Source organism: Xyrauchen texanus, chromosome 35, assembly GCF_025860055.1.
Source record: "Xyrauchen texanus isolate HMW12.3.18 chromosome 35, RBS_HiC_50CHRs, whole genome shotgun sequence".
NCBI lineage: Eukaryota > Metazoa > Chordata > Actinopteri > Cypriniformes > Catostomidae > Xyrauchen > Xyrauchen texanus.
The window spans coordinates 21888977-21915933 of NC_068310.1; the positions used below are offsets into that span (position 1 = coordinate 21888977).

At 40.5% G+C, this 26957-nt stretch overlaps 1 protein-coding gene across 6 annotated transcripts in view; it reads left to right on the top strand.

The window, feature by feature from the left end:
* Nucleotides 1-26957, top strand: part of LOC127629228 (agrin-like) — a 393795-nt gene that overhangs the window by 247790 nt on the left and 119048 nt on the right. For all 6 annotated transcript variants that reach the window (XM_052106358.1, XM_052106359.1, XM_052106360.1 and 3 more), the window contains 3 exons: nucleotides 5206-5430; nucleotides 18543-18764; nucleotides 25751-25957. In XM_052106358.1, the coding sequence (XP_051962318.1) occupies nucleotides 5206-5430; nucleotides 18543-18764; nucleotides 25751-25957 (654 nt within the window). The remainder of the gene's footprint in view (nucleotides 1-5205; nucleotides 5431-18542; nucleotides 18765-25750; nucleotides 25958-26957) is intronic.

Here is a 26957-nt window from a genome sequence, read left to right on the forward strand (position 1 = left end):
AAAAATTTAAGTGAAAATGTAACAAAATATTGATTTGTAAGAATCAATGGCATTTGAAGGTGTCAGAATTATCGATACAGTATTGTGAGGTAAAATAACACCAAAATACCACACCTCTAGTGTGGATGTGGGTGGATGGGTTACAGGCTTAGGAGATAAATGTGGCACTCACATTCTCTTCCTTTCAACTCTTCATAATTAACACACATACAGTACATATGCATACATCCTCTGTCACCCTGTAGAGCGTCCCAGGGGCATGCAGTGCTTGGTGGGTGTCACCGAGCTGATCCCATCATGCTCACGTAGCGGCTGCTGACTTCTATCCACACACATTGCGGTTTAATTTATCCAGCTCTACCATATTATCACAGCTCTGTGGGAGAGCGGATCAGTGAAGGCACATCTCTTCTTCATCTAACTTCCATCTCTTAGCCTCTTTGCACCTTTTACTCTGCTTATTAGTTTGTAAAATATGCCAGATAGGGATTCTATTATTTCTTGCCTGCTTCCTGCTTCATATCTCATAGTCCTAAACTGGCATATCTTTTCAGAGTTGGTTGAGAGCAGTTAATTGGCTGTGAGAGACATTTCAAGTTCATTTATTGGTAACTATACCATCCCACTCTTTCTCGGAACACTGTATTTTCACCTGTGAAAATGAGCACTAAAGCAAAAGAGAAAACAGCTCATCTCTGTGGTGACCCCAACAGTTCATAGCAGCTCGGCTTGTCGCTATGTGTAGGTTCTGGTGGACTATGCAATGCAATATCCGGAATCAGTGCTTCTGCACAACATTTCATGCACGAAGTGTTGTGGAGGCACTCTTCAGAATAATCTCCTGAGTGGGGATTCCAAAAGAAATCCTCACTGATCAGGGCACTACATTCATGTCACGTATACTACACGAACTGTACGAATTATTGGGCATTATATCAATTCGGACCAGTGTTTACCACACCCAAATGCATGGCTTGGTTGAACGATTTAATAAGACACTAAAGAATATGATTTGTAAGTTTGTGCATGAAGACACTCGAAATTGGGACAAGTGGCTCAAGCCCCTATTATTCGCAAGACTCATAGGGGGTTCTCCCCATTTGAATTATTGTATGGGCGTTGAATGTGCGGCCTGCTCAACGTCCTACAAGAAAATTGGGAGGAGGGACCTTCAAACAGCAAAAACAAAATTCAATACGTTCTTGACCTTAGAGCAAAACTCCACACACTGGGGCAATTGACACAAGAGAATTTGCTCCAGGCTCAAGAACATCAAAGCCGGCTGTATAATAGGGGTACTCGGCTACAGGAATTTTCACCGGGAGATAAAGCCCTTGTATTGCTCCCCAAATCGAGCTCTAAATTACTCGACAAGTGGCAAAGACCCTTTGAGGTCACACTGTGAGTTCGATTATATCAGTGAAATCGATTATGAGGTGAAACGAACAGATAGAGTTTGAACATGTCAGATTTACCACCGCAACCTCATAAAACCATGGAGAGAGGTGGTCCCTGTGACTTTGGTGATGGTGGTTCCAGAGTGGGAGGAGCTCAGACCAGAGGTGAACTTAAAAGCAATTGATCGAGTCACCCCGGTCACTTGTGGAGACCACCTCTCACCATCCCAAGTCACAGAGGTTGCCATGTTGCAAGGAGAATTCAAATCCCATAGAGCACCATATCAAAACGACCCCAGGGGTAGTGGTACATAGTCAGCATTATCGATTACCCGAGCACAAGAAAGACGTTTTTCAGGAAGAATTAAAGTCCATGCTGGATATGGGGGTAATAGAAGAATACCACAGTGACTGGGCCAGGTTCTGTGTGGATTATAGTAAAGTCAATGTGGTGTCTAAGTTGATGCGTACCCGATGCCTCGGAATGATGAACTGCTCGATCGGTTAGGCACGCTTGGCTTTTATTCTACACTGGATTTGATGAAGGGATATTGGCAGATCTCCTTAACTCCCATCCCCCATGAAAAGACAGCATTTCCAACACCGTTAGGATTACACCAATTCTTGATGCTTCTTTTCGGTTTGTTCGTGGCCCCGTCTACGTTCCTATTTAGATTACATCATTGGTGGCAGATCAGATGGCACCTGTGGCATCTGAGGGCTGTTCTGAGGTTGTTGATATGGGCGGGACTCACGGCAAACCCAATGAAGTGCGCACTTGGGTGGGTGGAAGTAGGGTATCTAGGCTTCCACTTGTGTCATGGGCAGGTGTGGCCCCAAATCGATTAGACCGCAACAATTGCAGCCTGCCCGAGACCTAAGACCAAAAAGGAGGTGAGACAGTTCCTGGGGCTGGCTAGCTATTATTGTAGGCTTGTGCCTAACTATTTGACCATCACCAGCCCGCTGACTGGTATGACTAAAAAGGGGGGCGCAGCCCGGGGACCCAGACGGATGTTGTGGACTTCCTCTCCAGAATTGGTGGGGGGGGGTGTAAGTGACAGGCCGGACAGCTCCCCGGATTGAGTCGGACAATGGGGGAATGTGGTGATGGGGGCATGGCCGAGCGACATCTGTAGAGAGCGAGGCCAGGAGAGGAAGAGCGGTTAGGATTCACACCTGTGGGAAAGTATCTCTAACAGCTGTGTGGTGTTGCAGTGAGAGCTGGAGAGGCATAAAAGGGCAACCACCGGATGAGAGAGAGAGAGAGAGTGAGCAAGACAGAGAGAGAGAGATGCATGCAGCAGTCTCTATGTGTGTGTTCATTGGTTTTGCTGAAAAGCCTTAGTTAGTGTGTGTCACTGAAATGTGTGTATTAATAAGACTGCCATGGATTATATATCCAGCTCCCGCTTCCTCCTCTACAAGAAAGCTAGAGATCTTTCACACTCTTTTTTTATGAATTCCTCGCATTTAGACAGTTTTTTCTAGCGTGTAACTTAGTTCAAGTTCACCTGTTATTAATCTCATATTTTCATCAATAGTATGTTTTAATTAAAAAGGTTCGTTTGTCATCATGATCTTTTTCATCTCGTCTTCGTTACAGTTCACAAAATCAAAACGCCTTTCATATTAACACTGCCTGTCAAATTTCAAACCAGTTTAAAATCTTTCATAGCGGGGTGTCTGACAGGTGTACATAAAAAAAAGTGTTGGCGACGGGCTCTTGCTGCAATTTGACAACGATGGGGGGCTTTTTTTCTCAGACTTAAAACATGAAAGGGCGGCTAGTGTTGTAGTCATCTTTAGTACAATCCTCTTTGCACATTGCATGCATATTTCCTGTCCGACACAAGCTACATCTGCAGGATATGTTTGACAGTCACATCAGTACTGATTTAGAAAAGAACTTTAGATGACACAGATGAAATCAAACATCTCACAGTCAGGCTGTCAGGGATGAATCCAGTCCATTGAAATAAAAATAATAATTTGAGCTTGCTTGTCATCAGTTATGACTGTGACAATGAAGAAAGACTCGGAATAACGGAATGTGCCAGTCCACCCCAAGGGCTGTTGCAGGCTCTTTTATCATAATGGGAAAAAATCGAATGCATATATTCCTTGTCTTTCCATAGCTTTAAAACAATGCCTGCTGAAGGTTGTTGTCTGCAGTATAATGGTGTGTATTAGCACATCCTCCAAGCAGAAATTCACAGTGAGTTATTTGGAAGTGTGATTTTTTTTTTGTTTTCTATTGAGCCCAAGCTAATAAACCATGAGATTCAGAAATGCAAAGACGAAGGAGGTGCAGTATTCTTTTTTTAGAGGAGGAGAGGAGGAAAAAAGAATGAGCACTTTGATCACAACGCACACTAAAGCGGCATGATGTTTGCCAGGTTTATCACATGCGTATGTGTGGGTTTGTGAGCGTTCACATCACACTGGGAGAACGGAGCGTGGTCCTTAGAGAGAAACAGAAAACCTTTAATTGAATAAGTGGGTTCTCTTAACAGATTTACATGAAGTAAAACACACAAATGATACGTGGAGACTGTAGGCTGATATGACACACTGACTTGAAAACAGGGATAAAGGGAATGGAAACATTAGAGTGTTTGGCGTTTGGGAGGGTCGACGGTCGAAAATGAAACTAGCGCTCTCTGAAAATGCCATGGTCCCTGCACTCTTCGGGATCTGTTTGTCAGTGCTTCATAAATATTTATCTTTTAAATAATAATGATAACTAGATAGAGCGATGCTTGGCTGGGCAAAACTTGTCACTACAATGTTGGGATTTGCCTTTGAACAGTGGTGTGTGTCAGAAGAGCACACTCAAGCTCACACATGTGGTTGCTAGGGTGTTCTGGGTGGTTGCTAGTGTGCTTTAGGTAGTTCCTAGGCTGTTGGTAGATGCTTGTAAGGGCATGAAGTCTCTATAATATCCTGATATCTAGTTGGGGATTTTTTCCCGATTTTTACTTTCACTAAGCAAAAAAAAACAAAAAACAAGTCAGACTGCTTAGAAAAGTAAGTGAACCTCTCATTAACAAGTCAAACCATATTGACTAGTATCATTCATGACCATAGCACAAATGTTGAGAGTTATGAGATGAAGTGCTGTATGGAAAAATAATTAGTATGACAAATAGCAATTGTGATTGCTAATAATCGGATTGCTCTTGCACTGAGTATTAAACACAAAAAATATTTATCTCAGTTAAATCGCTCTGACAAAACTTTCACCTCTTTTGTTTATAGAGAATTGAAGTTATTCTTGCTTGGTGAAATATTTAATAAGAAACAGACAAAGTTCTTTGCAGAAAAAACAGGCTTTCTTATTTTCAGAATGAAAAAGAGCTGATTTGGTCCCTCCAGCATAGGAAGACACTGAAGCATGGCAATTTAGAATGTTTTGTGAATGCAAAGATCGCTTGAAATGGTCCATGGTGAATTAGAGTAACTTGTTTGTACAACCACCCAGCTGTGACCAAAAATTCGAGTCTGGGGCATTAAGCTATTCTTCAGCCCAGGTTAAACTACTTTACTCTGCCATCTGTCCTGACGTTGGGCACAGCTTATATGCATGGAGGTGCTGGGAGACCGTGTCTCACCTCAGCCCACTTTTATACCCATAATTGGGTTCATGTTTGGAGATCACCCTGGGCTGGGTGTCAAATTGACTGTGTCTTAGACTCCTCCCAAGTGTTCAAGGTGTGATTTATGTATTTGAATCTAGTAATCTAGAATCTAGTTTCTATTATGATGTTGTATTAACCGTTTTCCCCTCTTCTATCTTGTTTCTTAGCTCGGAAAGACCCATGCAGTGAAGTGACCTGCAGCTTTGGTAGCACCTGCATCCAGTCATCAGACGGCCTGTCTGCCAAATGCATGTGTCCTTTGACTTGTGAGAATGTCCCCAAGCACGTGGTATGTGGCAGCGATGGTCTGGATTACCAAAGCGAATGTGAACTCAACATGAAAGCCTGTGCCACCCAGAAGAACATCCATGTGCATCACCAAGGCCGCTGTGGTGAGTCTGGAGAGCCTTAAAGGGTCATTAAATTTGTATTATCTGTCATTATCACACTGAATTTCTGTTTCCAATCTCACCATTTTTACACTGCAGCTTCCTTTTAAGTCAATGCAAATCCCCCTGTTCGCAACCCATTTTACTGTGAAGTTTTTATGCAAGATAAAGAACATTTAATGAGAAACAAATTTAGGCTGGTACTTGATTTCATCCATTTGGTATTGAACCTTCGCCAAGCTCCACTCTCTCGGTTATGGTTGCTCACTTTTTATGTAAAGATTTGTATTTTTTATTTAATTTTTTCATTGAAAGAAAAACAATGCAGATATCTTTTCTGGGTAACTTGTGTCACTTTACTAAATGTCCCAGCAACAATGTGTTTTAATTTAAACATTTTATTTTGATAAAAACCCACTTAAACACACACTACTCCCATAGAAGTTTGAGAGGAATTGTGGCAGGGCAACAGTTTCTAAGACATTATTGGTCAATAATTCATGGCTCATGAAAAATGGGCAGTCTATACCAGAATCAAGCAAGTCCTACATGTGATTTAAAAACAATTTTGCCTAAATAGCTAATTAGCTTTTGGTTAGCATTATCCAATAGCTTGTGTGGCCTACATAGGTGGTGTCATCAGAAAAAGAAAGAGCAAGTTATTCATTTTGATTATAATGACAAAAGCACTATTTTAAAAAAATATGCACCAAGAAATCGATCACAATAAAGTAAAAAGGATCGATTTTGATTAATGTTGACTTTAAAGTGACAGTAGTTGTTTGGCTGGTGTTTTTGGAATGTAATTTTTGTTCCACTAAATTTTAAATGCTAGTCTTGTTAAGGAGTATTGTGGATACATTTTAAATAAAAAAGGGATGAAATCCAGTACATCAATTATTTTGCAGAGAGCTTCTGTCCCCGTCATGTCTCACCATGCTATGTGTCTGGATTTTTTAGCTCTTCTTCTTTGATTAAATCATGACTTTTTCGTGTTAGGAGGGAATTTGAGTCATGGGGACAGAGTGCCATTCATGAAAATCCCTCTGCCCAGATTGGACTGCCTGATGACTTTTCCCATCCACACTGCCTGACGAGCTGTCAGATTCCTTTTTCAGCTTATTCCACCCCTCTGTGATATTTTGGAGCGACATGTTAGAATGTTTCAGCAGATTCTGCTGTCTATCTCTCTCAGATTATGTTCAGAATCTTATGTTCAGAAAGTGGCAGAATTTGTTTTGCCAGTCCTGTATTAGCCAAATATGGTTACATTCACACACACATTTAAGTTATAAATGACAGTTTCAGCCACATTCTTTAACCAAATACAGATTTTCTGGATCCACTCTCGCAGCTTGAAAGTGAGTTAGATAAACCTGTAATGTGTGAACGGAACCACCATGGACAACAAGTTGTCTGTTACATAATGCAGTGCAGTAGCTTCTCTACACTGCACATACACATGTATTGTGTGCATTTAATTTGGTCTTGTGTTTTCAAATACAATCGTCATGTTCTGGAGCTGTTTCCATCAGTTTGGTGGTCTGCTCGTGACACAAAATTTGTGCTTTACACTCAAAAAAATAAAGAATTCGAAGCTGCTGTTGGTTAATTCGGATTTGAAAAATGAACTTGCTCTTCGATTGGACTTGTTTATTAAATAGTGTTTTGTGAATTGTAAAAAGACTTTCCGGTGTTTAAAAAAGTTGCCATCTTGAGCCATGTCTACACTAATAGATTTTCTTCAGAAAGCTCCATTTCCATTTTCCTGTTGTCATGGTTATTTAAATTTTTATTATTCTTTCTAAGTCTCCATATTCGGTAGAGGAAAACCCTTCCAGTGTGGATGAGAAGTCATTGCAAAATCAATGCATTTTAAAACAAACATTGATTAGTATAGATGTGGCCTAAGATGTGTACTTTTAATTATTCCCTGCTGCCGTGAGAAAAGAAAAAGAATAGACTTATTGGTTATTTGAAAGTATTAAAGCTGCACCTGTAAGATGGTTTGTCTCAATTGTTGGTAAATACAGTGGTTAATTCCAAACACTGACTGTGTGAACGTACCCTCAGTCATTCTAGCATTTAAACTTATCTACTCTGCAACCATCAGAGGGTAATCATTAGACATCTTCAATTTTCATAGATCCATTGTTTCATTATTGCATAACAAAGATCAAACACCCCCTGTTGTTTAACCATTTCTTTTTTAATTGACATGACGGTTTTATCTTGTTAATAATGCAACACACTGAGACGATTTAGTGCCTCTTCTCTTTAGAGAGTCAGAGTAATTACGACTTCCTTCTGAACTTTCTGGAAGCTTGTGTTTGGTGTGGGGTGTGTGACATTGAGGTGTATCTTGAGGCAGACAGACTGTTCTTATAAATGATGGCTCCCTGGGAGACAGGGCTGGATGAATGCCCTGGGTCCCAGAGGACGTGTGTAGTTTGTGTCTTGGCAGAGCTGGGAGAGTATCTTTCGGTTTAACCCCCTTGGGAACACAAAGAACCAAGGAGGATGGCCAGCAAGTCTAAATCTTACATGGTTACATAGTTCTAGCAGTTACTGTCTTTCTGATTATGATATTCACATATAGTCACCCAATAGGAAAGAAAAATCACAAATGAGATATCTTCAATAACTCAATTCTTATCTTCAGTAAGATTAAATGGAGAACAAATGGAGACTTTAGCTTAAACCTTCTTCTTCTGAAATTATTCCTTTGAGCTAAACACCCTAGTAATCTCACATGTGTCTTCTCTAGAATTTCTAGTGAAGAGAGTTCAACAATGTCACAAACTGTTCAGATTTGCAAACAAAATGTTTTCAATAAGAACTCCTTGAAAGACCACTGTGGCAGGGCGGAGGGCGTGACCGGGTTGTGATCTACACACCCTGTCCCTTATCAGGCTAATCAAGCCTCCGAGAGGGATAAAGGTCGACTGCGGAGGATTGTGCGAGAGAGAGAGATCGTTTACAGACATGTCCATCATGTGTGTGTTTGTCTTTTAAGTTTATCATTAAAACTATTATTTGTATTGTCAAGCCGGTTCTCGCCGCCTCCTTTCCATTGACCTTTTTACAACCACATTTTCTGGATAATGGTATCTGCAATAATTTTACATCTCTCTACTCTTACTATATGTCAGCAGCTATTTGTTTGTGTCTTTCTTAATCATCTTTAAGAATTATAAGTTCGTGGACATCCCACTGACTTTTTTATCACTGAGCTGCTGAACCCCCTTCTGAAAAGATAAGTGTATGCAGTTTTTTGGATGTTGGTCCTCAAGATTGGAATGCAGGTGTGATGGTGTCCACACCAGGCTTTTTATCTAATTTTATCATCAAAACTTCACTGGCCACCAAGCTTCATCTGAAAGACCATGCTATTCGACCAGTTTCAGCTTCTTAAGTTTTGTTGGAGAACTGCTTGGCTTTGCTGGTCCACCAGCTAGACCAGCAATACACCAGCATTATCTAGCATAAACCAGTCTCGATCAGCATGGCCTTTGTACTCTACATGGTACTCTAAAAAATGTATGTGGACACCTGAAAACCACATCCATATGTGCTTGTTTTAACATTTATTATCAAAACTATTGACACTAAAAGTTATTTGGTCCTCCCTTTGCCTCTACTGCATAACAGCTTCCAGTCTTATGGGAAGGCTTTCCACTAGCTGTCTGAACATGGCTTTGGCAATTAGCTCCCATTCGAATACAAGAGCATCTGTGATGTTGAGGATTTGGGTCTGTCTTGCAGTTGTGATTCCAAATAATCCCAAATGTGTTCAATGGCATTCAGGTCTGGGCTTTGTGCAGGCCAGTCAAACTTCTCCAAACCAGTCTCAGTAAACCATTTCTTAATGGACCTCTCTTTGTACACAGAGGCATTATCATGCTGTAACAAAAAATGAGTGGTTCAATCTACTACAAACGTTTGTCTAAGGAGATTGCATGGCTGTATGCCTAATTGTATGCACCTGTTAGTAATGGATGTAGCTGAAATAGCCAAACCTGATAATTAGAAGGGGGTGTCCACATACTTTTGGCCATACATTTGGCCCCCCTAGGGATAAAGCAACAAAACGCAAACATTCACACGCATACAATTGTTCAGCAGGACATGGGTTACTGTTATATCAAAGCACACTCAGACACATTTTAGGCCTGCTCATTACAAACATTTATCCCCATAAATTACAGCTAGTTTTTCCTCCAACACATGCATTAAAGCCTTGGACAGCAACTGTCAGGCAAACAGATACAGAGGCAAGTCTAATGGAGCGGCCTCTTGCACAGTCTGCTGGAGCAGGGCTCAGTGTATCTGGATAATTACAACCACCCTTGCATGGCACTGTTATACACTGCGATACACTGAATGGTATCTCCGGCCGGCCTCTCTTAATGAGAGCTAATGTTTTCTCCAGTTGTAATGTCTGGCTTTTTGGTCAGGCTCCATACTCTCCTCCTGTGAGAGCCTTCCTTTTATTGTGTTCATTTATACCAGTCCCTGACCTGGCATCAATGCTTGTATCTCTTCTTTCTCCCCGCCTGCCTTACAGCTGCATTTTTTTGTTTATTTTATGTCCATGTTTGTCTCTTTGATTTAACTCACTTCTTTACTAGCAAAACAAAGTGGCTTAAAGGCCGAAGAAAATCAAAACGTATTGTATGGCAACAGATTCGATTATCATCAATATATTTACAAAAGACTATATGTTCTGATCAGGGCTGGACTGGGAAGAGAAATCGGCCCGGGATTTTACATAGCAACTGGCCCAAAAGTTGAGCGGGGGGGTGTTCACTGTTCTTTTCTGCATATCGCACACCATTTTGTGGTCCGTTCTGCATAACGTGGCAGCTCATTTTATCTTATCTCGGCCCATTCGGCCCGTTTTGCAGCTGACCCACCAGCCCGCTCAATTCTCTCGATGGCCAGTCCGCCCCTGATCAGCCCCAAAGTGCGTCAGCCCGCCGGGAAAATGCCCGGTATGCCAGATTACCAGTCCAGCCCTGGTTCTGATTCACAGTCCCCCTACACAGTGTTTACTGCTTTCTACAGTTGACACTGAGCAGTAGAGACCGTATGTATGGTGAACAATCTTTTTTGCAGCATTTAAATTAAAGAATGTAGCAATATTTAATTTCTAAATATACTGTTGTTCATTGTTAGTTCATAATGTCTTAATGTTAACATATACAACTTTTAATGTTAAAATATGTTGGTGTATTTTAAAATTGACAGTAAAAATGTTTTGTTAAAGTGCTGTAAAAGTACTTTTCATTCTTGGAACATGTTAACTAATGTAGTTACAAATGTTCACAAATGCAACCTTATTGTAAAGTGTCACAATGTTTAATACACACATATGTTTTTATATCAAATAAATTATTATATATTTAACCTGGAGGATGCAAACAGAGGTGCAATGAGTGGGTCAAATGTTTGGGAAAAAATGGAAAAGTGGGTCTGTGCATATACTGAGAGCATGTGACTTTTTTACAGTATATAAAGTCTGGGATCAAGTCACAATCTTTATCTAAAGGTAACGTGGCAGATTTTATTTTATTTTTGGGGGGGAAGGTAGCTGAACTCAAGGCGAATGTTCCTATTTTTTCTTGATTTATATAAGCTGTAAATGCAAATAATGTAATATTTTACAAAAGAAAAATGTGAAAATTATGATGTCGAACCTAATGTGTAGAAAATAGTAATTAATAGATTTTAAGAGGTACCTTTATATTCCTGAATTAATTAACTAAATTAATCATACCCGAAACCCCTAAATGTAAATGAATGCAATCTGTTAATTTTTTATGTGCCTTTTTAAATGTTATGTTACTCATGACGATGTCATTGTAAAAGTGCATGAGTTGTGCCTTTTACAATGACATTGTCATTAGTTAAACTGGAAAAAAGGAAGTTTTAAATAATAATAAAGACTTCTCTGCACCACATTTTAGCTACATTTGTGAAGTACTGAGGTGGTGCGCAAAGATGGTTAGATTTTGTTCGAGTACCTAAATTGTGCCAGACCTTTTTGGTCAGGCTCTAAACTCCCCTCTTTTGAGAGCTGTCCTATTATTGTGTTAGTTTACATGTGTACTAGTCCCTGACCTGTGTAATGCTTCCTGTAAGCCTGGCTTTCTCTCCACCTGCTGTGCAGCTGGGCTTTCTCATTTTTTTTTATGTCCATTATGTCTTTGCTTTTAATTCAGTGCCTTAGAATTGAGTTTGGTGTGTGTGTTATTTGCTTTCATGATGTCTCTCTATCTCTCTTGCTTTGTCTTCATTTCCCGATTATTTTGTTCCCAGTTCCTTTTTCTCTTTTTTTGCCCATGTTTCTTCCTCTCCTCTCTGTCATTTTGTTTTGTTTATGTGTTTTGTCTTTATGCCTCTCTGTTTTGTCTAATTTCCTTTGTCCTCTCTGTCTCTGCCTTTCGTCTTTTTCATTCTGTCTGTGTGCCTCTGTCTTTTCTGACTGTATGACTTGCTTGCGGCTTGGTGTTGTCTTACCACAACACTGGCTGATAAGTCTTTTGTGTTGCCTTGTTTCTGGAAATTGTGGAGGCAGGCAAAACTGTCACACTTATTTCAATATCCATCATGGCATTGGTATTACTATTATGTGCGATCTTGCCAGGGCCGGGTCCCTGAGCCCCCTGCAGCCACATAGAGCCATCAACTCTACCCACTCATCACTTCCCGCCCATCAGCTGTCACCCATATCTTTCTTATTTCACCATTTCTCCTCAATATATGCATTTGACAACATCTCTATCAATGGTGGCTGGAAGATGCTTTCGAATAAGATTGTGTCAGGCTTTGCGGTTGGCACCTGTGCTCTCATATATAGAGTCAAGTCTGGTTACCATCATTTCCCGAACTAGTTCCCTCCATTCCCATTCCCATTTAATCCTAAAAAAAGGGTTGGGCATCAAGGATCGGTTCTTATTTGAAAGTGGTTCTACTTTTTAAAAACTACCGTAAGCAAATAATTTATGACGTTTGGAAAAATAAATTGTTTTAGCTGAGTTGTAAGTGCAGCCAACCAATGTTGTCCAATGCACAAGCTAATGATTCTTATCAGCTGGTTCTTTTCAATGAATCAGTCAAAAGCATTCACTTAAATCCAACTCATAATTAACTAAGAACATTTACTGTGTCATGTTTCCTTAGAGGAATATTCTAGGTTCAGTGCAAGTTAAGCTCAATCGACAGAATTTGTGGTGATTACCACAAAAAAAAAACATTTTACTCATCCTTCCTAAACAAATCATAATGGAGGCACTTCAAATCAAATCAAATCACTTTATTGTCACACTACCATGTACACAAGAGCAACAGTAGGTAAAAGTCTTGTGTGCAGTTCCGAGCAACATAGCAGTCATGACAGTGACGAGACATATACCAATTACAATAAACAACATATTTACACAACACAATTTACATATCAAATGTATACATACTTACACAACGCAATAATTATATACAATGTACAGTAAACAATATACACAATATAGAATACACATACAATAAAAAAATAAAGAGTATACTGTATAAAAAAGATATATACAGTAGTGGAATTGAGGAGAATATATTTGACAGTCCAGTGTGAGATATAAGATTAATAAAGTGCAGTGCTGATTGTTGATCGTGAGAGATCAAATGTTCAAAAGTCTGATTGCTTGGGGTAAAAAGCTGTCATGTAGTCGGCTGGTGTGGGTCCTGATGCTACGATACCGCATGCCTGATGGTAGCAGTGAGAACAGCCCATGACTCTTGTGGCTGGAGTCTCTGATGATCCTCTGAGCTTTTTTCACACATCGCCTGTTATATATGTCCTGGAGGGAAGGAAGCTCACCTCCGATGATGTGTCTGGCAGTTCGCACCACCCTATGCAGGGCTTTGCGGTTGTGGGCGGTGCTATTGCCGTACCAGGCAGTGATGCAGCCAGTCAGGATGCTCTCTACAGTACTGGTGTAGAACCGTGTGAGGATGTGGTGGTTCATTCCAAACGTCCTCAGCCATCTCAGGAAGAAGAGGCGCTGGTGAGCCTTCTTCACAATGGCCTCAGTGTGTACGGACCATGTGAGTTCTTCAGTGATGTGGACACCGAGGAACTTGAAGCTGCTGACTCTCTCCACCAGTACTCCATTAATGGTAATGGGGCTGTGTTCTCTGTCTTTCTTCCTGAAGTCCATCACAAGCTCCTTGGTTTTACTGACGTTGAGGAAGAGGTTGTGCTCCTGACATCAGCATGTCAGAGTGTGCACCTCCTCTCTGTAGGCTGTTTCATCATTGTCAGAATGCCGTCTGGACCCACGGCTTTACGGATGTTCACCCGTCGGAAGGATTGGGTTACATCCGCAACAGAGACAGAGAGTGAACCATCATCTGTAGCGTCAGCCGCGAGTGCTCTCTCCGCGAGGGCGGTGTTATTGTCCATGAAACGAGCATAAAATGGATTAAGCTCATTCGGGAGAGAGGCAGCGGTGTTCACGGTGGAGTTTTTATTCCCTTTGTAGTCCGTGATGATGTTAATTCCCTGCCACATACTTCTAGTGTCGGTGGTATTGAACTGTCCTTCAATTTTGTGCCTGTACTGGCGTTTGGCTGCACTGATAGAGTTAACGAGGGCATAACTGGCTTGTTTACGCTCCTCCGCGTTTCCGGAATTAAAAGCGGAGGTGCAAGCATTAAGTGCCGTGTGAATATCGCCGTTAACCCATGGTTTCTGGTAGGGGTAGATCCATATTGTTTTGGTTGGCACAACGTCCTCTGTGCACTTCCTGATGAAACACGTTACGCTATCAGTGTAAGCCTAGATGTCGTCATCAGAGGCGGACCGAAACAAACAGTCTGATTGGTCCGACCAGCACTGAATCGTTCTGAGGGTGGGTGCTTCCCATTTCAGTTTCTGCCTGTAAGCGGGCAGAAGCAGAATGAAAGAGTGGTCTGATTTGCCAAATGGTGGGTGGGGGAGAGATTTGTTGCCACCCCGGAAAGGAGAATAGCAATGGTCCAAAACCCAGTCCCCTCGTGTGTTGAAGCTGATGTGTTGGTGGTATTTTGGTGCAATTGTTTTAAAATTGGCTTTGTTAAAGTCCCCGGTAACAATGAACCTCAGGGTGTGCAGTTTCCTGCTCACTTATACTCCCATACAGTCAAAAGTGTATTGGAAGTGAATGGGGCTATTTTTGGAGGGGTTAAAAGCATTAATGTGAAGCAGTTAATTGTATTGTTAAAACAATAGGTTACCTTTTCTGTAACCCCAGTTCTCTGAAACATCGAGTGGAGCAATCCACCTATGGGAAGGGCAGATGCACCTGACCTCTGCAGAAGCATCCAATTGCACCAAGTCTATCTTTACAGACAGGAGCACATGTCCAGTGCCGCCGTTAGGCCCAGCCCATTCCGGAGGGTATAAAAGGATTGTTCTTGGAGTGAAACCTGTGTGGTAACACGTGGGTTATATGTGAACCCATTATGAAGAACCCACACCCAAACCGCATGCGCTATTGGGTTTCTGGTGACCTCTAGTCTGTAGTACCTGACAAAAGTGAGCAAATGTCTTGCAGAGAGACTCCCTGAAACAGGGCTCAGGAAGCAGCCATGCCTCTCATTGAATGGGCCCTAAGGCCTGAAGGGGGCTGAGACCCTTTGAGCTATATGCCAAAGATATTGCTTTTACAAGCAGAAATGGCAACCAGGTAAACCTTGATGTCCAAAAAAGATTTCTATTTGTCCAAAAGGTTTTGTAGAAATCAGTAGTATATCTGTGACTGAACACTGATATGACACTAAATGATGTGAATTACACAATTTTTGAGACACGCTCCACTTACGATCATACAAAGACCTCATAGACAAGGCCCTAGCATTTTGTATAGTGGCGACCACCTTGGCGGGAAGCCCCAATGTGTTCAGGTTGGACATTTCACGGGCCAGACCCATAGCACCACCCTTTCTGGTTGAAGGTGGTATATATCTCTTTTTGCCTGAGCCGGCTTGCTGGCAGGATTAAATAGCAACTGACCGGTATTTCCTTGGCAGTCACGCCTAGCGGAGGCTGATTCTCTTGTAGACTGTGAAATGAAAGCCAACAAGTGAAATCCAATGACAGCTGTTAGTTAAATGTTCAGAGGTCATGAGAAGTGAATGTCAACTGAGGAAAGTAGCACGTACAGGTCCGTCTATGCCTTCAGGTAAGGGTGAGGCCTTACAGCAGCACTGGAAATGTGCTCCTGTCTGTCAAGCCAGACTTGGTGTAGTTGGATGCTTCTGCAGATGTCAGATGCCCTTCCCATAGGTGGATCTTGAACACGAGATTATGAAAGAGAACTGGAGTTAGTTGTTTAAATCATATTTTTCTATCGTTTTAAGGTCTTAGGGTTAACGTAATGATATCATCATTGTAAAATTGGATATAACTTTACATGGAAATGGTTAGCAAACAATTTCATCACACTAAAATTACAAGTTAACAAGCATATTGTTTATCTGAAGCAGTGAATATTTTAATGTTTACAGATTGGCCCCATTCTCTTCCATTTTATGTGCCTCACTGTAACACAAATTGTATCTTTTTTAAAGAAAAGGTGGGCCAGTTTGAAATTAAGTTTTGTAGTATTCAACATTATGCCATACATTCTGTTAAATGAGCTTAACTTGAATTGCACCCAGAATATTCCTTTTTGTGACTTAATTCAGAGTAATTACACTAAGTAACACAATTTTTGTACTTGGGTAGTAAGTGTTATTTCCTAATTTCTTATGCCTCAAAAGTTTAGAAAATGGCTATTATTCCCCACAAACTTTGCTTTTGTGATCAGGACAGTGATATTTTGAAATTTACATATTTCCAATGAGAAAACGGGTGAATGCCCCCAAATGTAGTCTCCCATCAGGTTCTCATTGTACTGTCCTTGGTAGCACTGTCCAAAGTCCCTGTATATCATGATGGAAGTGTTTGCCTTACTTCTCTGAGTATTCTCCCATGTTCTCCTTAAATTTATCAAGATGAGCATCAAGTATATGGACTTTGAGGAACATCCTACAGCCCATTGTGCTATAATTCTTCACCAGAGTCTCAATCAGCTCCACATAGTTTTATGATTCCCCTAGAAGCCCCGAACCACTGCGACAAAGCTGTTCCAAGCTGCTTTCTCCTTACTAGTGAGCTTCTTTGAGAATCCATTGCACTCCAGGATCTTCTTTATCTGTGGTCCGACAAAGACACCGGCTAATGACCTTTGCTTCAGACAGCTTAGGGAAGAAGTCTTGAAGGTAATTGGAGGCTACCTACTCCTTATCTAGAGCTCTGACAAATTGTTTCATAAGGCCCAATTTGATGTGCAGTGGTGGCATCAGCCACCAGTGGCTCCCACTTGAAGTTGTCCCTCCCCACAGAGAACTTAGTCTGCTGTGGTTAGTCCCGCCTGTGGTAGTGCGCCTTGGTGTCCCTGCTGTCTCCTATGACCTCCTAGCCATACTCATCATATTTCAAGGCATCCAGCATGATCTTGATGCTGTTGTAAACCTCTTTGAGGTGCACAGAGTGAGCCAGGGGAAGAGACTGGTACTTGTTACCATTATGGAGCAGCACGTCTTTGAGGCTCCTGGATGAACTGTCAAGGAAGAGGCGCCACTCATTCTGGTTATAGATTCTGATTGCCTCAAACAAACTGGCCACTTTGTGGCAGAAGCAGAGCCCATCTTTATGGGTGTAGAAGGTTGAAAATGTTGGTGATGCTTCCTCTGATCTGTGACTTGCACACTTTCATCCAACAAGTTCCACTGCTTGAACCTATATGTCAAAAGCTCAGCATTGGTCTTGGTGAGACCAAGATCTCTAATCAAGCTGTTGATGTCTTTTTGGTTGGGGTAGTAAGGATTTCTCTCCTCAGCTCCACCCCTGAACTCCCTCAAAGTCCATATCATTGATGCTCATCTTGATAAATTCAAGGAGAACATGGGAGCTTACTCGGAGGAGCAAGGTGAGCGCTTCCATCAATATACACTGGACTTTGAATACCACTACCAAGGGCAGTATAATGAGAACATGATGGGTGACCACATTTGGGGGTTGATTCGTGAAAGTGATTTACAGTATAATCGTAAATCTCGAAAAATTTTACTCACTTCTAAATCTTTTGAAGTCATTTTTGTATTACTTTAGTATAAATACATATTAATTTGGATTCATATGACTTTATGTGAATGAAAAGACTAATTGGAAATAGGTACATTTCAAAATATCACTGTCCTGGTCACAAAAGCAAAGTTTGTGGGGAATAATAGCCATTTTCTATACTTTTGAGGCATAAGCAATTAGGAAATAACACGTAATACCCAGGAACCAAAAAAAATAAAAAATTGTTACATAGTGTTACTGACTGGCTGTTCATATGGCAACAATTTAATGATGTATATAAGATACAACAGTTTTGTTGTAACAAATAGTACCTTAATTGAAAAAAACAAACAATGTGTTTCCAAAAACTGTATTATTTTGTATTTTGTTTAGTTTGTACAGTGTTCCCATGGTCATGAAAAACTTGAATATATAAGGGAATTTTTTTATTGTAATTTTCAGGTCTGGAAAGTCATAGAAATGAGTCAAATCTTAAAAATCATGGAAAAGTCATGAAAACTTCTCAAGTGAATATACTTTTTCTAGTTTTCCTCTGCCTAAAAATATATCATCAGCTAGATTTTGCCCATGTGTGGAGTAAAGCTTGCTCGAGTTTCTGAGTGAACAAGGTCTGAAAAATGTATGGAATACCACTGGCCAAATAGGGTGGGAACCCTGTATATAGTTAGGGACAGGTTGATTATAGTTGCTTCCTCAATTGAACCGGAATTCGTAAGTGATATTGGATTCAGAATCGTTAAATTCTTTACAGTACCATACCTAAATATTCTGTTAATAAATGTGGCAAAAAGGCCAAACATTTTCAAATTTAAAGCAGCATTTTAGATTAATCAGCATTATATCAACAAAAGACAATTGGAACTTACAAGAACCATGACGTACTTAAAAAATCTCGATTGATAATATCATCATTTTATATCAGTCTAACTCTTTTTATCTCTTTTGTCTCCAGATCCTTGCAGTTACAAAGACAACAGCTTAAGCATGGTCTGTTGGGTGGAGACAAAAACCTACAAGGAGTTGAACTTTGCCCCACCAGAGTCATGTCCGCCCACAGCACCCATCTGTGCCAGCGACGGGCGCACCTACAAGAGCGAGTGTCAGATGCTGGTGACGGCTATGCAGAACAACCTGGAGCTCAAGCAGGTCTCCACAGGCAGATGCAAGGTGGAAGGTTAGTATCTAAGCGTCACCTCCCAGGAGCTCATTCTCGTGTCTGATAAAGGAGCCCTATGGCTGCGTTTGATTAATTTTGTCATGGCTGCAGTGAGGAAGTTCTGGACAAATTAAGTCAGGTTAGCAGTACTGTCATGCCTACACAATACCAATCTCCACAAATCCAATTTGCCTGTCGGGCTCTGTCAGGTGTATTGTGGCAGGGCTGTATCTTCACGGATGATGAAAAGATCATTCCTGCCTCGCTCTCAAGCCCTGTGGCATGGCACAGAGGGAGTGTGTGTTCGGCTGTGATAGTGCGGTGGCTTAGTGAGCGCTTGTGAGAACTGCGCGTGTGCCTTGAGCGATAGTGGTGTTATTTGTGGACCACTGTTGTCCCAGCATGGAGCAGCTGTGTGTGTGTGTGTGTGTGTGTGTGTGTGTGTGTGTGTGTGTGTGTGTGTGTGTGTGTATTTATCACTTTGTGGGGACCAAATGTCCCCATAAGGATAGTAAAACCCGAAATTTTTGACCTTGTGGGGACATTTTGTCGGTCCCCATGAGGAAAACAGCTTATAAATCATACTAAATTATGTTTTTTGAAAATGTAAAAATGCAGAAAGTTTTCTGTGAGGTTTAGGTTTAGGGGTAGGGTTAGGGTTAGGGGATAGAATATAAAGTTTGTACAGTATAAAAGTCATTATGTCTATGGAAAGTCCCCATAAAACATGGAAACACAACATGTGTGTGTGTGTGTGTGTGTGTGTGTGTGTGTGTGTGTGTGTGTGTGTGTGTGTGTGTGTGTGTGTGTGTGTGTGTGTGTGTGTGTGTGTGTGTGTGTCAAGTCAAGTAATTTTTTTTGTATAGCGTTTTTAAAACACATTGTTTCAAAGCAGCTTTACAGAAAATCATGCATTAACAAAAATAACTGTAATATCTATCAAGTATTAGAGTGATCATTGTGTAGTTTGATTAAATATGATTGTAAATTGTGTATAAAAATTATAATTTTATTTAGAACCCCTGTGAGCAAGCTGAAGGCAACTGTGGCAAGAAATACAAACATCCATGATATGTTGGTTAATGGAGAAAAATAACCATGGGAGAAACGAGGCTCACTGTGGGAGCCAGTTCCCCTCTGGCTATACAACATGGATATAATGCCTATATAAGTTATTTTTGTGCAGTGCAAGTCATGGTACAAAATTAGTAAGCAATGTAAGTGTTAAGTGTTATGTCCAGTGTTTAAAAAATATTTTTTATGAACTGTAATATTAATGAATAATATATTTGAAGTCCATCCTGGATTAACTGCAGATGTTCACATAGATTCATTGTCCTTTGTTAGTTGGCTGATGAAGGTTTATGTTGGCAATTAAACAATTGTCTGTGTATTCCATTTCAAGAGTAAAGTCCATCAATCTGAGGTCCATGAGGTGCATTACAGTTCAACCGGCAGGTCATTTTGTTGAGGTTCGGTTGGGTCTATCCAAGTCCAAGGTTCAGGTAGTGGCATATGATTTATCTAATGTCTTACAGTTGGAGTTGGCATCAGTTCATCCTCTGAAGTCAGTTGTAAAAATCTGAAGTTATATCTAGCTAGCACCAGCTGTAGTTTGTCATCATCACTCAGTGACATGTAACAGTGGAGTCTGACACCAGGCAGGAACAGAGCTGGATCTGGCCAGTTCTTTTAACCTCTGAATATGTATCCCGAGGTTGAAACATGGAAACAAATAAAATAATATTAGTGTAAATGCCATTCAATTTTATGCAGAGTTATAGATCATGATATATGTTTCTGGTTCCAGCAGACCTAATTGAAGCAGCCTTATTGTGAGTTGATGGATAAATTAGGTGTATGCCTCGCTATTTAGATGAGTCTTTAGTCTAGACTTAAACTGAGGGAGTGTGTCTGCATTCCGAACAGTGATAGGGAGACTATTCCATAGTTTAGGAGCCAAATAGGAAAAGGATCTACCGTTTTGGATCGTGCATGTGATGGAATATAGCATGTCAGAAGGTCACTTAACTACTGTGGATCTAGACCATTCAAAGCTTTCTATGAAGTTAACAGAATTTGTAAATTAATACAAAATTTAACAGGTAGCCAATGTAATGATGATAAAATGGGGATAGTATGATCATATTTCTTGGTTCTAGTCAGTACTTTGGCAGCTGCATTTTGAACTAATTGGAGTTTATTTATTTATCTTGCAGTACATCCACCCAGTAATGCATTACAATAATCTAGTCTTGAGTTCATGAACACATGAATTAGTTCTTTGGCATCAGCAGCTGAGAGCATGTGTCATAACTTAGCAATATTTCTGAGGTGAAGGAATGCTGTTCTACAAACATTGGACAGATTGATATCAAGTTATAACACTTAAGTTCTTCGCTGTTGTAAATGACTGTGGCAGGGTGGAGGGCAGGGCCGGGCCGTGATGCTGCGCACTAATAAAGCCCTCGAGAGGGATATAGTTTACCGCAGGCGGCAGTTCGAGAGAGAGAGAACTACAGGCAGCTACCCTGCATGTATTTATATTTGTGTCTTTTTGATTAATTAAACATAACTTTGATTACTTTCCTTTTTATCTCATTACACTGGTGCCACAACAACATAAGAGTACATCCATAGAAAGTCAAATTATATTATATTTTAGCTACTTATTTTTAGAGGATTTTTGTCCAATAATTAATACCTCTGTTTTTTCGGAATTGAGTAGAGGGAAATTTCCTTCTACTCAATGGCCATCCAATCTTTTATTTCATTGAGACACTCGAAATTTGGGTGGGTTAGGAAGAAAATTAATGTTGGGTATTGTCAGCATAGTGGAAACTTATTCCACATGCCAGCATAATTCTCCAACCTATTGAAGAGATTGTTGTGATCTATCATGTCAAAGGCAGCACCAAGATCTAAAAGCACTAGAAGAGAAATGCAGCCGCGATCAGATGATAAGAACAAGTCATTTGTAAGTGCAGTCTCTGTACCGTGATGAGACCTAAATCCTGACTGAAATGGTTCATATAAATACCATTTCTTTGTAGGAATTAAGATAGTTGGAAGGACACTACCTTTTCTAGTATTTTCGACATAAATGGTAGATTTGAAATTGGTCTGTAATTAGTCAATTCTGTAGGATCAATCTGTGGCTTCTTAATAATCAGTTTGATAACTGCCATTATAAAGTTTCTTGGGACATGTCCTAAGCATTGCGAGGAGTTAATAATATGAAGAAGAGGTTCTGATATTATAGGGAATACATCTTTTAAGATCTTAGTTGGTATTGGATCTAACATGCATGTTGTGGCTTTTGACTTTTATGGCAGCGAAGGATTGAAGTTGCTTATGAGGACATTTACTTCAGAAATCCATGAAGTCATTACTATTGTGTTGCAACGGAATATCTGGTTCAGTCGATGCTTTATTCCTAACCAATTTAGCCATGGTACTGAATAAACACCTAGGATTGTTGTGGTTATTTTCTACGAGTTTGCTAAAATATGCTGACCTGGCTATCCTTCCATGCCCCGCAAAATACCTCTAATTTTGTATTCTTCCATTTGCGCTCCATTTTCCGATCTGCTCTCTTGAGATCAAGAGTGTGATCATTCTACCATGGTGTGGGGATTTTTTTTTTTTTTTTTTTAATTGCAAGAGTGCTAGAGAAGACTGTATTTATATCATATGTTATTACATAAAGTTGTGACTTTTTGGCTTACTGAGTATGTGAGGCAATTCTGGAAGATTATTAGTGAATCTATCATTAGTGGTCGATAGAATAGTTTTACCTGAATGTGAATCTGGTGTAGATTGAGTGACATTAGCTGATCGCAGCAAACAAGAGACGAGGTAATGATCTGAGATGTCATCGCTCTGCAGTAGGAAGCTTCTTTCCTGCGGCTGTCACCCTGCTGAACTCTAGCTCTGCATCCCGGTGACAACTGACTACCCCCCCCCCCCCCACCCCCCAGACACTACCCTATTCCACCCATTCTGTTCTATTATTTATTTAAATGTACATACTGTAATTACACCTATACATAGCCATATTATACTACTCTTCATACTATTCATCCTGTACATACACTTATTCTTACTGCTCTTATAATGTTACCACACTGCACATAGCTGTACATACTGTACATATCTATCTATATGGTTCATACAGATTATCCATATTTACTGTTTTTCTTACTATATATTCTGCTAATACACTACATATATCTATATTATTCTACTACTATTTTAAATGTCACTGCTACTACATTGCACATATCTGTACGTGTTGCTCATACACTGCTCATATTACATAGCCATATTTATTCTGCTCTTATAACACTGCAATATATTTCTGTACCTGCCTATGCACCACCTGTCTACACTTGATTATCACATTGCATTTTTCTGCTTTTTTGCACTTCTGGTTGGACGCAAACTGCATTTCGTTGTCTTTGTACTTGTACTCTGCGCAATTACAATAAAGTTGAAGCTAATCTAATCTAATTATTAGTTCAAAAAACGTAGATTCTGTCCTCTGAGCAACACCAAAAACTCTAAATTATAGAGTTAACCCATAGATCCTTAACCCTTCAGACGAGGCTCGTGTTTATAACAATAACCTGGGGGAGTAGATTCATTTAAACTAATATGTTCATCCATATTGGCAGCTGGCAGATGTTCAGATTAGCTAGTTTGTCTGCTTTTTGACCTTGGCCCCAGTTAGTCAAATACTATCACTATTAAGACTATGAGCCAAATTACTAGAGAGGAGAGTGGCACCTTCCGTGAAGAGATTGAGCCCGTCTCTCTTTAGCAGGTCAGGTCTTGCCCAAAAACTCTTCCAATTGTCTTAAAATCCTAATCTATTCTCCGGACAACACTCAGACATCCAGCTATTCAGTGACACTATCACCAAGATGAGCAGGGAGGGGGCCAGAGCATATTATAGTGTCTGACATCATTTTTGCAAGTTCACACACCTCTTTAACATTATCTTTAGTGATCTTTGACTGGCAAAGCCGGACAACATTAGTGGCGACATGAATAACTTTTAGAAAAAATTTTCTTCACCACTCTTTACCTCCCCCAGTCTGGGCAGGTGTGGTCTCCTCAGGGTCTTTCCCCCCTGAAAGAATAGGAAAACTGGGAAAGATCACCTTCCCCAATGAGTATGATAACGTTAAGATGGCCTCAGCCGCTTTTAGTCTATGCCAGAATCATAGAGAGAGAAAAGGCGCGGCTGGCGCGGCCTACTCCCATGCTTGGCACATCGCCTTGTTCCCCCCTGTTGGGGGTAAAGAACCAGAAGGCCATGACGATTTTATCGGGCATTGGGGAAGGGTACGTGCAGCCTGGCACAGCTGGTCGTTTTGGCACGTAAAATAACTGCCCGCTCCTCAGCGCATGGCGTGATTTAAATTGGACCCCTAGTGTCGCTTCTTCGACACAACGTCGAAGTGGTAGGAAATGTAAAATTTTAGAAAATTTACATTTAGCATTAGCCAGCGCTTGTAAATTTTATCTGATGTCAGACACTAGAGCCCCGGAAATGCATTTAACAATGGTGGCTTGAGTCTCTACTTCCACATTCCTTACAATAGATTCTCCTGTTATTGAGGCTCTTTCATAATGATTTTCAGTGGGTGCATTACTAATTGGGAGAATCAACTGGAAACCCTAATAGGAACGGGAGAGTGGTGTTGAATTGCTGAGTGAGTATCTGAAAAAGTATCTACTGGTTTCTCTTTCTAACTGACCTCCACTAGCGTTCAGATGTGTGTCTCTATCTCATTAACCTTCTCCATCAGCCCAACTAATTCCTTACATTTATCAGATGTAAATCAATCACTGCTGATGGAAGAAGCTATCATAAACATGTGACATGAAATGCAGGAAGTAATAACATAAGAGGATGCCATGATTTACCACAATTGTTTGTTGTTGTTGTTGTTATGGTTGTTCTTGAGCAGTGATGGTTTGAGATCCATATGGTTCAATGTGGTTCTTAATCAGCAGATGTTTGAAATGTATGCAATAATCCTTTAATCCAATAATTCCAGGGAGGCTGCTGTGATATAATACGTTGACAAAAATGGTTCAACACATTTTTAGTGGATTCTCTTAGCTGATTGCATACAATAATGAACATGCAAATTTATAAGGTTAGTGAAACAAACTAATTAGTTACTGGTTGTTTTGAGGGGATTTTTGTGTTTATCTCTGTTACATCTGTGTTAAAGGGTGTCCAGGAAAGAATGGCCTATAAATCTATAAATCAACCTTCTAGTCGATTTGATACAATGGTGTGGATTTTTGATACTCTGTGTTATTGTAATGATGTTTGATGGGTATGACATGTTTTACTTTTTATAGAAAAGGTTGGAAAAGCCTTGAGCAAAGCTAGATAGGTAGCAATCAGTCAACTTTTAATTTAAAAAAGTATAGTTTTTTCTTTAAAATATTCATGACTTGACATGACTTGAAAATCATCCCAGTGACAGAAAAGTTGCCCTAATTGAAGAATCACCATTATATGACAACATATAGGCCTAGTTGATTGGAATGAAACCATGCACACTAAAGTACATGAGATTCCAGCTCCTTTCCAGCTCCACCTCCAGAAATATTGCATTCATCAGTATGTGTATCACATCTTTAAAAACAGGTTAGATAATCAAACATAAATCAAGCTCAGATTGTACACAATTATAAAAGGTCTTTAAACATAATTTAGAATGGGGTAAAAACACCTCAACTCAATCTGAATGGAAAAAGATAATTGATTAAGTAATCACGTATAGTAATTAATTCAAACCCCTTAGTGAGTCAATATCTGATGTCTGATGGAGCGAGTGAGTGAGGGAGAGAGAGAGAGAGAGAGAGAGAGAGAGAGAGAGAGAGAGAGATGTATCCAGTCAGTGTTGATTAGCGCGACACAAATTAGCATTCATTTGCCACATTGTTGAAGCTTGCATACATGTTTTTTTATTCTCCAGGGGGCTGTCCGAGTGGCTGTAAGTTCAACGCACAGTGTTTGCTGGAAAACGGACAGTTTCGGTGTTCCTGCGACCCCATTCGATGCGACGGCACGTACAAACCCCTGTGCGGAAAAGACGGCAACATGTATCCCAACGACTGTGAGAGGAAACTTCAAGAGTGCCGGACCAAGACCGACATCCCCATCAAACAGCAAGGGCCCTGTGGTGAGTGTGGAACCGTGGGGAATTGTTGGATTGGCCTCCCACACAGTACAGATGTTCCACATCTTTAATTAGAATTGTATGTCTTTTTTTTGTTCTGCTTGTTTGCGTGTATTTAAATTTTTGTTTTGGTGGGTAAAACTTGTGGAAGGTGCTCATTCTCTTTCATTTTCAATGCACTCTCATTCTGCCTTCAGCTCCTAAGACAAATGAAACTTTGACTTCATGTTTCATTCATGTCTTCACCCCTCTAATGCCAGTCTTCTACACCAGCCTTTCCATGTTCAACTGCCCCCCTTTCCATTTTTCTTTTCATGTCCTTTTTGGCTGTCTTTAAACCGTGTTTTTTCTGTTCCAGTGTGTATCTCTGTCTGTCTTTTTTCCATGTGACTTCTGCTCAGGGCTGCTGACGGATACACCACTCGTTGCAAGCGGGGAAGAGTTCAACCTCTGACCTTTCTTGTTGGGGATTCTGACCTGTTGGTCTCCTTCAGGTGGCCCTAAAAGGGCTGGTTTGATGTCTTTCTCCTACCTCTACCTGTCACCCTCTATGTCTATGTATCTGTTTCTTTACATAATTGGAGTGGCCCTCCCTTCAGCTCCAGTCCATTTGGTGCTATTTATAGGGAAAATGAGGTCATGGAGCTCTTCTTCTTCCAAGTGCTGTGTTTGTTTGAATGAGTCGTTGACCAATCCTTCTGACCCCTGATGCTCTATTCCTGACCTTGTTGTTGCCCCAGTACCTGCTTGCATGGATGCATGCATGCAGCCCCCCCTGATAGGTGCTATCTGCTACCCCTGACAGAAAGGCCGGAAACATACTATACCCAAGAACGTAAATGTGAAAATCTGTCCAAAGCTTGAGAGTGTGCAGTTTCATACTTATGGTGTGTACTTAGGCAGTAACAAACCTCAGTACTCATGTTTACCTCAGAAGTACCTTCAAATGTCTATGCCATTAAAAATACAAGCCTCAGTATTCAAGACAGTTCACTATATCGCC